The sequence below is a fragment of the Erithacus rubecula genome, assembly GCF_903797595.1.
Source record: "Erithacus rubecula genome assembly, chromosome: 9".
NCBI classification, from domain to species: Eukaryota; Metazoa; Chordata; class Aves; order Passeriformes; family Muscicapidae; genus Erithacus; species Erithacus rubecula.
Window position 1 is genome coordinate 24,181,973 of NC_136660.1, and position 12,954 is coordinate 24,194,926.

Below are 12,954 nucleotides of genomic sequence, written 5' to 3' on the forward strand. Positions count from 1 at the left end.
AAATTTACAGGGAGACAGTATTTTTTATGGGTTGGAACTGATAAAGTTAAAAAAGGGACAGATAAGATTTTGGGCATATTCACAAGATCCTAAGGGACTTGAGAATGGATTTGGTCTCTCAAAATTCTTTTTTTGGTTTGTTTTTTTTTTTTCCTCAGCTGTAGATCTAGAGCTCATAAATATGTTTCCATCCCCCTATTAATCTCATTGTGTTGTGTAAACCCTTCTGCATGTGGCTTTCCCCCCAGAGATGTACCAGTCTAGTCTGGCATGCAGTTATTGCTGTCCCCATTCCTCTCTTATGCTGCTGTCTCTGTCAGCACTTGGAGACCCTCAGGGTTACTTTGGCCTTTTTGATTTGAGCTGGCTGTAAGTCAGTGCAGAGGTGTGTGGATGGGTGATCAATACCTGTCTTGGTTGTTTTTTATGTCTTTATTTTTCTCCAGGATGCTGCAGACTCTGCTATCCCAGTAGAGAGGAGCTGAAGTTGCTCTGAATTGTAGCTCAGACATTCAGCACTTTCCATAACAGTGACAACACCACTGGGAATAGAAGACTCCTCAGTCTTAGCAGATGATACCTGCTTTGGGTTTGGGGGTGATACAGGACAGACAAATGTCTTTGGAGATGAGCCCCTCAGATCTCTCTTTGACTGATGGTCTCATAAGGAATGATCCCTGCAAAGTTTGATTGAAAAAGATTGGTGTTTTGCTTCAGATCCTGGTCCATTTCCACTTTAAAAAGTCTCCTGGGAGCTTCACAACTTCCTCTTGAGTCCACATTCCTTCAGGTTGTCCTGGGACTTTTGATGATCCCATGTTTAAACAGCTAAGTTGCTCTCTGGGTGGCCCTTTGTTTGAGTTTGATGTAATGAAGGAAGAAAAGAGTGTGAGAGCATCTGGGAAGAGAGATAGGGTCTTGGCTGTGGTTTATGATCCTCCTGAATGTGGTGGGGTCTGTGGTGTTGCCATTGAGGAGCAAGGGATGGTGGCTACATCTTGCAGCAGAGTAGAAGCAGCTGCAATTCCTGTAGGAATTGTAGGAATTATACATAGAAAACAAGTTTAAGTGAAAATGCTCCTCTGTGATACTGATCTTTTATCTGGCTCTTCTTCACCTTCTGAAGTAATTTGGAAGACTATTTCAGGGAGCTGCACAGCAGGGCAGCATCTCAGCCTGCTCTCTGGCATGAGTGAGAAAGCAAACCCAGAATTTCTCCAGAGGTTGTTGTGTGGTGCAGCTGAGTGGGAGTGTTACAGTGCACATCTGAATAACTCCTCTGGCTCAGAGGAGCAAACAGTTCTGCCAAAATCTGTTGAACCATTTCACACTTCTTTTGCATCAGAAAAGTTTCCTTAAAGCATATGCAGATGTCAGTATTCACCCACAATCACTGATAACTTCTTACAAAACCTATGGATAATATTTCCATTTTTGGACACCTGGTGTCTCATCAAAGTGTGTCCAAAAATTTCAGCTGAAGTAATTTGATGCTAAATGGCATTTATAGACTTTCTTTTTATCTGAATCAAATTCTGGTTTTATCAGGGTGAACTTATTTATAATAACTTTTTTTCCCCCTCAGCCTCAGTAGAAAAAAAACCCCAACTTATTATTTATAATATTAGAATTCAGGTGGGGTGACATTTGTCTTTGAGATATTATAGAGGGGGGAAAAATTTCCTGATTATAGAAGCAGCATATATCTAAGCCCAGCTCAGAGAAGTAGTTTAATATTATTGCTGGTTGTAACCATACTTGTTTAGGAGCACTTGAAAGTGCTTATGTTTAGTAGGACATGAGTATATGTTTCAAGTTTTAGTATTTAAGAATAGAGTAAATGAGCATATTTGCTGAATTGAAGTAATTTATCAGGTGAATAGACTTCAACCAGCAGCCACAGCTGAGTTTATGCTAATTCATAAGGATTTCTGACCTCAGTTATCAAATTATCAATTTAAAAACTCTTTTTTTTTTTTTTTTTTTTTTTTTTTTTTTTTTTTTTTTTTTTATTAATGTGAGACTTCTCAGCAGTGAAACAGGATAGAGGGAAGAAATTAAATGTTCATTTCCCAGTATAGAGTCTTCTCTTTATTGTCACAGAACCTAAATACACCATGTTCAAATATAAATTTCTTTCCTCCATTTTTTCCTCCATTAACTAGGAGCCAAAGGTCTTAACAGAAATCAATCCATGCAATTTATTTTTAACTTCACCCTGCTTAGCTACGATTGATTTTTATCTTTGCGATCGATGGCAGAGAAAACGGTTTGGCGGGACAATGGAGCACTCTCCAGCTTGCAGGGGTTGGGCTTTGAGTCTTTTATTGAAGGAATCATTAAAAGCTTATTATGAAACTAATAGGATGAAGACGTTTAAATGATGAACACGATTACACCTGTTTTACTGGTGAATAATGCCTGCTAGAGCTGATCTCCTCTTGCTCCTCTTTAAAATGCTGGACAGCACTCCAGTGGGGGAAATTAATCCATACAGATGAAAGAAAGAGCATCCCACGTGCTAGTTAAAAGCTCTTCTTAAAGCAAGACAGGCAGTAAGTAGTTAGCTACTTTCCTATTCACTGCTGGGTGCTTTTCATCCATTTCTAGCACAGTTTCATCTTTTCTGTGTGTGCCAAATATCACATTTGGAACTTCAGCCTAAACATCTCTTGATAAAAAAAAATTATTAACATTTTCCTTTATTTATTTATTTTTTATTGATTTTCTTTCTAGGGCTTTTTGTGCTGTACTTTCTTTTATCACTCTCTCCCCTCCCCTCATGTTGTCTGATTGATCAGCTGAAGATGTAAAGTATTGCCTTGGCAAACTCATATGTTTCCTCTGAAATCTAAAAGAGATTTAATGTGTACAATTACGCTCTTCTCAGAAGTTGATTTCTGTGTGGGTGATGTGCACCTGCAGCTCTGATGTGGCTCATGTTTTGGTGTAGCTGCACATTTTCTGCAGGAGATGCTTTTAAAACAAATGCAATACTTTCACTCAAGATTACTCTGTCCTTTAGCTGTGTCATCTTTGCTCTGAGGGGAGAGGGAGCTGAGCAGGGACTGGGCCAGTATAATATATAATAAAAATGCTCCTTTGTCATAGCAAATTTTCTCTGATGAGTGACACTCTCTAAAGAGTTTCATGTTTTCCAAGCCTGCTGAATTTGTTGGGCAACTTGAGGGTGCTTCATGCACAGAAGCTCCACAGCACACTCAGGTAATTGCATATTGTTGAATGACTGTGCAGCAGGCATGATATTAAGGAAAACCACAGGGAGATGATTCGGACTGCATGGTACCTGTCCTGATGGGATTTATGCTGGGGCACTGGAGAACCTCACTACACAGAAATATCTGGAAGATTACTTTTCCTGGTCATGGTGGGTAATCAAGAAGGAAGAACATTACACAAGGTTCCTGTTCTTCTCATCTTCTCTTGTGACTGGAATTTTGGTTAGCTTGGGAGAGGAGGCACAACTTTTCAATCCTCCTACTCACAGACCTGTTCAAGTCCTAGGCAGGGCTGTCTCTGAAGAACCCCAAAATCCCTTGGTAAGGGTGTCAGTGGAGCAGCCTGCCTGCTGAGCTTGTCATGACTCTTCTATGCTTTAATCCACAATTTGATTTGAGGGATTTTATGCTCACAAGAAGGAGAAAGGGAACCTAAAGTTACAGCAATGAGGAGGGGTTCCCAATAGAGTTGGAGAACACAGATCCAGAGTGCTGCTACAACACTGACAGAGTGTTTGTAAACTTCTGCCTCCTACCAGCTCATTTGATGCTACTGGGAAGGAGGGAAACAGAGGAATCATCTCAGAAAACAAGTGAGGTCTTTATTGAAAATAATATCAGCTATATACTACTAATAATTTTATATCAAAAAGAAGTGTAAAATCTTGTTCTTTGAGCTTTTTGCTCACTCTCCTGCAAGTTCTTTGAGCAGCAGGAGGCAGATGCCTCCTTAGCCCAGGGGAATTTTTAAGATTTAGTGATTTCATGTTTGTTCCATCAATATCTGCCTTCCATTAGAAGTTACGAGTCCCAGCATCAGCCCAGCCAGGAAGATGATAAAGAAATCTGATGCACAGTCATCTACAGTTCCTCACATCATCCAGGGCTTCTTTACAGTCTTGGACCTCTTAACACATTCTGCTTGCCTTCCAAACTTTTAGATAACACAGGTGTTTTTGCCTAAGATGAACTTCAATGTAAAAAACAAAACAAGCAAAACAAAAACAAAGCCACAAAGCTTGCTCTTAAATAATCCTATTCAGACATTAACGTGAGAAATGGCTTTGTGTGTTCCTAGACATGTCACAGAAATTATGGAGATAAATAGATTCCATGACAAATTTGATGGAATTTTCTGCAGGCTTGTGAACATATTTGTTTTCTTCTATGTTTGATGTACTCTCTCTCATTACAGGTCAGGAGGGGGAATGAGCCAACATATCCAGACTTTCAGGGCTTTCAAAGAGAAATTTCTCATGTTTCTCTTCTTAAGTGCCAGCTGATATAAATTAGATGAGGCTTTTGCCTTGAATGTGGAAATATTAAAGGAAAGTAGTAGTGGAGGGAGGAGAAAAGAACACAGGTTGGGAAAGACAGATGTGTTTAATGACAAACACATTTGTCCACAGGAATCATTTCCACTGGCCAAAAGCCCAATTAAACACATAAAGTAGAAATCCAGAAAAACAGATTAATGATCCAGTCATTAGAGATGGAGGAAGAAGACAAACCCAGCTAATTCTGTACTGAGCATGACAGATGAGCTCACAGCAAATAATTGGGTGACATTCATCAAATGTGAACTGAGAGGAGGCATTGGAGGGCAAATCGCTGCCATAATCTCTAGGATTTACAGTGTTGGAGCATTTGCTCATAGGAAAAGGAAAAGTTCATCAAAATAAATTAAGTTGGGCCTTCCAAAATTCATTCTGTACCATGGTGCTTGCCAAAACTTTATTGGAGGCTTGATCATTTTTTTGGAACTGTTATAACTCTGCATGTAAATCATGTAAAGATGAGATCCTGGCTGGGAAAAGCTTACACAACTCCTGCCAACAGAATTGTGGGTGGCTTCATATTAACTGGCTCAGGAAGACCACAAACCTCAAAGATTTCTATTTCTAAACCTTTGTCAAGGTGACCTTGTGAAAGCCTGAGAGTTTAATTTTGCATACTGAACTTCAACATTGTTTTAATCCTAACTTCCTGCATTTAAAAACCAGACAAACAAACAATAAATACAAACAAACCCAGTCCAGGCACCAGATTTCAGTGGGATAAAGCAAAAAACTGGTATAAAAACCTTTTGAGTGTGGCAGACTTGTAGCAGATCCTGTGGTGGCACAGAAAGTGGAATTTGATCACTCCCTGATATTTTTGCCACTTTGTGTTCACTGGATTAACTGGAATATTGTTGGACTATTACCAATCTTAATTGTTTTTTCTCTTGAGGTTGGTAAATACAGTTATGATGACATTACAAGTAAAAATGGGGAAAATCTGAAGGGGAAGTCTTAGTGTAAAAGCTGGTCCTACTTCTAAACCTTCCTTTCTTTCCAGCTTTTCAAACTTTCAATGGAAAAGCCTTGAGTTGATCAGATATCAAATTTCATGACCAATAATAGTCTGTCCTTCAGAGGACAGCTTCTCCAGGGAAGAAAGCCACTATCTAGAGGTGATATCATTGCTGAGAATACAATTGATGCTATAGCAATATTCTGTGTAAGCTCATTCTCAAATATCACTGTCAGATAAAGGAAGTATATCTAGGAGACAATCTAGGACCTTGCTCTTAGCTTTATTGGAAACTCAAGAAGCCAACAAGTGCTGTTCCATACAATAGACAAGTGCTTTGTGCATTGTTTTATCTTAAGACCTGCAAGACTGCCAAACCAGCAGAATGTAGGAAATTCACTGATGTAAGCCTCGTTTTAGCCAGGTCTGAGATGGTGCCAGAAAGAACACCTATAGCAAGAGTAAGTGACTCTTGACAGGTTTTAGATCCCATATTTTACAAATTATCTGTGCTAGATCTCATTGATGCATGGCATTTTTGCATAGACTTTAGTTCATTCAGTCCATAAAACTGCAGATTTGGATGTCTATCAGTTCCCCCCACACACATCCATTTTCAGACAGTACAATTTCTGAGAAACCATTTTCATAGTGACAAAGGGTGTCTGAGAGCTTAACCCAGCTTTCCAAGAGCACATTTACAGTTAGAGTTAAATGGTGCTAATGTGGATCCCTCTGTTAGTCACTGTAAAAGGTTGTTGGAAGACAATCCTGGCCTCAAGGGACTTAGAGTGCAGACAAGGCTGAGAAGCAGCAGAAAAAAGAGGGATTATCTCCCATTTACAGGGGAAGAACAGAAGAACAGAAACTTTAAATTACTTGCCCAAGGTAATTGAGCTGGACCATGTGATGAAACTAGATCCTCCTTTTCCTCCCACTCAGCACTTTTTTTCCCTGAGATGTTAAAATCACACTGGATTTGAATCACAAGAGACAAAGGGGAGAGTTCAATAGCACAGCTTAAATAAATAATTCTCCATCCCTCTCAAATTTGTGATTTCTTTGGAGTTATCCAGATGCCTTTAGGGACAACTGTGCCTGTCATGGAAAAGATACCTGAAAGAAAGTTTGTCAAGCACTTTTAGAGGTGTCATCACAGAGTCTCAGAAGGGTCATCACTCACTTTCTTTGATGTTTCCATAGGTGACAACTGGTGGAAGAGCAACTTACTATGTGTCATACAGACGGGAGCCTTTTGCACAGATTAAATTACCCAAATATTCTCTTCCTAAGGTGAGTCCACCAATTGTAAACATAGACATGTAATATCTTGGGAAGCCAAATATGTGAGGTTCCATAAGGTGAAGTGCCAGGTCCCTCACTTGGATCACAAGCCCTCACAGTGCTACAGGCTGGGGACAGAGGGGCTGGAAAGTGGCTCAGTGGAAAAGGACCTGGGGTGCTGGTTGACAGCAGCTGAACATGAGCCATCAGTTCCTGAGTCAGCTAAGAAGGCAAATGATATCCCTGTATAAAAAATATTGTTGCCATCAGGACTAGGAAAATTACCTGTTATAGTTCAGATTTGTTCGTGGCCCTGATTTAGAATTGGTGCATTCCATAAAATCAGGCATACTTTTGTAATTTAAAAATCAGAAGTACTTTAAGGCTAGGTGTCATGGAAAATCTTTGAGCCATGTAAAGGAGGCTTGTTTATGCTGCCCTTAGTCACTGGAATATTTTTGCTGTACAGTAATAACTATCTGGCATGTTCAGATTAATGAACTTTGCTGGAGTTGTACGTATGTGAGGTTGGCACCAGGGTAATGCAATATTTCCACTGTAACTGGTAAAAACAGATTGAAGTCATTGGGCATTTTGCTTTATTTTCACACTGTTGGAATAGGTTGGGTACCTCCTTAATCTTTAAGGAATTATAGCTACTGGGCAAGAACAAACTTCCTGATTTAGTCTTCCTTCGTTGTGGGAAACAGCAAATCTCCCACTGATTGTACTCCCTGGGATAGAATTAGGCTCTCAAATGGTTTTTCTCCCCATCTCATGCCAATAGGATATGTTAGGTCTATTAGAAATGTCCCCATTTAATCAATCCCAACTTTTCATCTAGATACCTCACACAAAAGATTAAGATGCCTCCTAGGCAGGATGAGGATATTGAGCTGATCTTCCTCCAGATATTCTTTCCTGAAATCAGGTCACTCCACCCTTTGGGAGACTTCCAGAATTATGATTTCTTGATGCAGAAACAGGGGAAGAAATTAATCAAGGCCTCTTGGTACTCTAGAGAAAGTTTAAATAGATACAAATAGATAAATGGGGTCTCACACAACCACAGTCATTTTGCTTCTAGCTGAACCTGTGTCAGTTCGTTCAACAATGGTAGCAAGGATGAAGTGCTTCAATACTCATCACCACCCTGAAAGTCATTTCCATGAACCTGTTTTAAAATAACACCGAGAAAATGCACTGTCAAATATCTTTGATGTTAAAACTAAATGGGAAAACCCTTGTTTGACTTTTTGTACCTTGGTCAGCAGCAGAAATCCAACCAAGGTTAGTGGGCAGATTATTTGCTAGACCATTTTTGTAGAATAATTGATCTCAGATAAACTCTCAATAGGAAAGTGATTAAAAATCCCTATCAGCAGTAGCTCAAACAGATACCTGTACATCACTTTCTAATAAATGTGAACTCCAAGGTTTTTTGAAACCATTCCTTGCCAGTTGGAAGCACAAGCCCATTATTTCAGCATGTGAATGAAAATTATCACTGCTTTTAGCCTGGTGCCATATGATGCTTAGTGACTATGACGACTCCAGGCTCCAAGGCTGTGAATCTTCCATAAGTAATAAAACCGACTTTCAAATTTATAAATAAAAAATGAAACTGGATGAAATTCCTTGAAGGTACCAAAAATGAAGAAAGCAAAAACCCTTCGCCCAGCTGGTGATTATTTAAAAAGTGAAATGCAGAAGAGTCACAATGCTGGTAATTTATTGGCTTGCTCTAACAGAAAGTTGTTAAACATACCTATAATTCATGCTCCATCTCCATTATTTCATAATTCATGGTAATTACTGCATGTCCCAAAGGGCAAAGAAATACAGAGATCCTCAGTAACAGGCCTTTTGTCTTCTTTTAACAGGACATGCATATCATCAGCACAGATGAGAATCAGGTGTTTGCAGCTGTTCAAGAGTGGAACCAGAATGATACCTATAACCTGTACATCTCAGACACACGAGGGGTCTACTTCACCCTGGCCTTGGAAAACGTGAAAAGCAGCCGAGGGCTGGAAGGGAATATTGTCATTGACCTTTATGAGGTATGTAGCAAAGGTCACCCTACAAAAGCAGCAATGGACTGCTAGTTCCAGCAAGTGTAAATCTCTTACCAACCTCCCAGGGTTTTCATTTGTTTTGGGATCAGCCCTGAAGCATTTCCTGGATTTGATGCTGAGTTGACTCGTGGGAATAGATGGAGTTATTCTGCTATAGGTGTGACAACTGGTTGGGTTCAAGTCAGTCACTGGTTAGCTATGTGTCATTTCCAAAAGAATGGGAAAACCATTATCTTCTCATCCTAATGTGGATATCCATAGAAAGACTAAACATACTTTTTTTTTTCTCCTTGGGCATCTAGAGACACCTGCTCACAGGCAGGGAATCTGGACTGCACCTTCATGAGCACTGAACAGTTTGTGAACTATAAACAAAAATTTGCAGGTGCTACTTGTCCAGAGGTGAAAAATTGATAACTTTTACCCCAAACTATCTATCTTCCATTTTCATGCTTCTTCCAGGTCTATCAGCCTTGGCCAGCAGCAGTGCATTCAGAGCAGTTCCAGTTCCTGGTTTCTTCAGAGCATTCTGGTTTTGGTGTGTTATTACTTGTTGGATGGAAGATCTGCTGAGATCCAGGGCTCAGTGCTTTGCCAGCAGCAGACAACTAATCATTAATACTAATAGAAATGACTGCAGGCTGATTTCTAGTGTTACATAGGGAAATGTTCTTGCAGCTGCATGCAGAAGTTAGGACTATACATTTTGGTTTTTTTTTTATTTCAGCCAGAATAATGCGCATTTAACAACATAATCAATTTGTTTATAAAAATCCAGGTAGTTTAAGTCAATGAGGGAAAATTCACAAATAACACATTGATTAGTATGAATGACAGGGGTTGAAGGTTTTTTTCACCTGGTTAAATATATTGTCCTGCCTCTGAAAAAGTATATTTCTTTGCTGTGATGAACCAGCTAAAATTAATATGCATTGTCTCACATTCCTGGGTAAACTTGTGTACTCCCCAGTGGTATATCATAAACTTTTCACTGTTAAAGGCTAATAGATTATTACAGAGTCATTTAAAGAGTAGCATCACTCCAGGGGCTTCAGAGTAGAAGGATTTGCATCCTGACAGTTGCCAGGAAGTTGCAGATTTGCAGCACATTTCTTCTTCCTGTCTCACTTTCACAGCTGTGCAACAGAGACCAGACTCAACATGAAATCTTCTTGGGGATGTTTTGACAGGACCATATTCTGCTGGAATGGGTTCTACTGACAAAAATCAAAACATTTGAAACAACTGGCTTGATTTGTCAGAATTTGGGTATGGAAGGAAAGCAAAGAAACCAAGTTTGCAAAACATCAGTGTCACAGCATGTTCAGGATTCCAATGTGTTGTGTTGATTTTTTTTCCTGGTACACAAAAGGATCCCACACTACTTCTGATGTGATCTTCTGTCTCCCCTTTTTTGACAACCTGTGGAGGCAATGGGGCAGACCCCATCCTCAAGCTCACAGAGCTCAAGTGTGACTTGGTGCATGCTGCACCTTCAAGCCCATCATCAGCCTGTCTGCAAAAGCTCAATGAAATCCAAAAGTGAGCTGTTTCCTAGGGATTTGCTCCGTGACCATCCTTGTCTTTTTGTTCCAAGGAGAGAATCCACACAAGAGCTTTCAGCTTTGCAGCTATCATCAAGATACCTTTAGTGCTTTTACAGAGACCTTCCACTCCTGAGAGTGCTCAGATGGACATTGCTTTTGGCCTGTTCTTCCCATGTATTTTTTTCACCTCTCTCCCTTTTTCCTAGGTAGCAGGGATCAAAGGCATATTCCTGGCTAACAGGAAGGTAGATGACCAGATCAAGACTTTTATTACCTACAACAAGGGCAGAGACTGGCGTTTGCTGCAGGCACCAGACACTGATCTAAGAGGGGATCCTGTACTTTGCCAGCTGGTGAGTGGCAGATCTTTTCCAAGGCACAACTGACTCCTTCAGGGCTGCTTATTGTAGTCACTAGGTTAACAAAACTCTCCCTGTGTTTTTTCTCTTGACCCTCTGTGTGTTAAATGAACTCAGTTAATTGCTTTAAAAAAATCCATAGCTTTGTGGATTTTGAGGGAAAATTCTGATTATCTTTCTTGATGTATTTAATAGGATTCAAGTCAGAATAAGAAAGTCATTGGGGAAAAGCAATCTAAGTCACATTTTTGTTAAAACAAGGGCAGACATGCCTGTTTGTAGTTCAGAGCTGCTGCTTATCCACTAAAGGAGCATATGACATATGTGTGCTAAGAACAGAGGGGTCATTTTCAGAAGGATCAGAGCATCTGTGTGCAGTCACCAAGGGTTCCTCTGATATTTAAATTTCTGAATATTAAAGCTTCTGCCTTTTGTTTGTTTTCTGTCCACAGCCCTTTTGCTCGTTGCACTTGCGCCTGCAGCTCTCAGAGAATCCGTACACTTCAGGGAGCATTTCCAGCAAAGACACAGCTCCTGGGCTGCTGGTGGCAACAGGTAGGAGCATCAGCCCTCCCCCATACTTCCCTGGGAGCCTGAGAGTGTATGAGGTATTCACCATTGGTGTAAAACCTTTCAGCTTTCTTTCAGAAAGTGCTGGGCTAATTCACATTAAGTACCATTTGCTATGGGCTAGGAGAAGACACATGGCCCCAGGTTCAAAAGAGGTGTCAGGTTTTGTTGCTCTACAATAGCCCATTTGCAGATCTAAGGCCACACTTTCAAGGTGCCATTACCCAGTGGCATTACTAGGTCCTCTCATGTTGTTACAGCCACTGATGGGCATGTCTACCTGTTTGCTGCAGGTGCCATGAGGGAGAATAGTACCCAGAGGCTACACTCCTAGGAGGTGCTAGCATGTCCCACCTCTTGAGCAGCAAGCACAGAGTTGCCACAAAGTCTGTCAGGTGAAGCCTGGGCTTCATGGGTGCCTATCCTGTGCATGGCACCTACTTTTAACTCTGTACTGCTGCAAGAGTAGCAGCATTTAATCAACACTGCATGGGCCATTGGCACTGCGGGCTGTTCTGCAAAACAGTATTTTGGCAGGTTGTGTTGTTCAAATGACAGCCTGCTACAATACTTCATGGTGACAGTGGCTGAGCCACTGTAATTAATCTGCAGGATGGATGGGCCTACCAGCAGTCCTCAGCTCTGTGGGAGCTGCTGGGCTAACAAAGTGCTTTCTGAATGGCTGGTGCTATGGGAAGCTGGCCTCTGAGCCATGGAGGCAGTTCTGTCTTTTCAAATATAGCTTAACTGTTCTTTCTGAGGCTCAGTTTATTTCCTTGGTCCTGTTCAGCATAGCAGTGGCCTGCAAGTGTGGGATGTTAGCATATTGTCTGCATGAATTTACACTATTTCTTCCAACCATTATCATTCTCATGTCCTTCTGTGCTTCAGTGTGTTTGCAGACTAAGGCAGACCCTGAAACAGGTTCCCTTCATGACATTTATATCTCAACAAGGGAGACACCATGTGATTTTCAGTTCACTGATCCAGGCCAAATGAAGTGAGATAATTTGGTTTAAACCTCCAGATATCCCCATGCATAGCCAAGTGGAGTCATCACTCCTGGCAGGTTGCACTTGCTAGATGGATGCTTAGGAACAAGCCCTACTCATGATGCTGTAATTACAAAAGCTTTTTTTTTTCCAACCTTTTAGGAAGTAAATAGAGGCAGCAGGACAGTGAGATTCTAGGCATTGATCTAAATTGTTAGTAAATTAGGTTCTTTCCAAGCTGCCAGTGGATGGGATGAATGCTTTCCCAGTCTAACAATTAACCTTTAAAAGGCAGAATATAATTTCTGCCTTACAGCTTTGTAGATGAAAAAACCTTACCTGTTGGGAATATGCACATCTGTTTCCACTAACCAGTTTCACAACAGCAGGAGCATCTCACCATGTTGAATGCATTCAAGGATAAGCTTTGCAATTTTTTCTCCCAAGTGTTGGCTGCTCAAACATTTAGAGTGAGACATTTCCAGCAATGATTGGAAACTTAGACACTTGGTGTAGGACAGAGGTTAGATTCCTGCAAGTGGAAGAATTGCATTTTATTGTCTAATTATACAGCTGCTAAATCCTCTTGG

The 12,954-nt window shown here is 40.6% G+C and overlaps 1 protein-coding gene across 1 annotated transcript in view; it reads left to right on the plus strand.

Moving 5' to 3' along the window:
* SORCS3 (sortilin related VPS10 domain containing receptor 3) overlaps positions 1 to 12,954 on the plus strand; it is a 263,888-nt gene that overhangs the window by 198,969 nt on the left and 51,965 nt on the right. The window contains exons 8-11 of the mRNA XM_079312314.1: positions 6,738 to 6,827; positions 8,702 to 8,881; positions 10,650 to 10,796; positions 11,255 to 11,357. Of these exons, the coding sequence (XP_079168440.1) occupies positions 6,738 to 6,827; positions 8,702 to 8,881; positions 10,650 to 10,796; positions 11,255 to 11,357 (520 nt within the window). The remainder of the gene's footprint in view (positions 1 to 6,737; positions 6,828 to 8,701; positions 8,882 to 10,649; positions 10,797 to 11,254; positions 11,358 to 12,954) is intronic.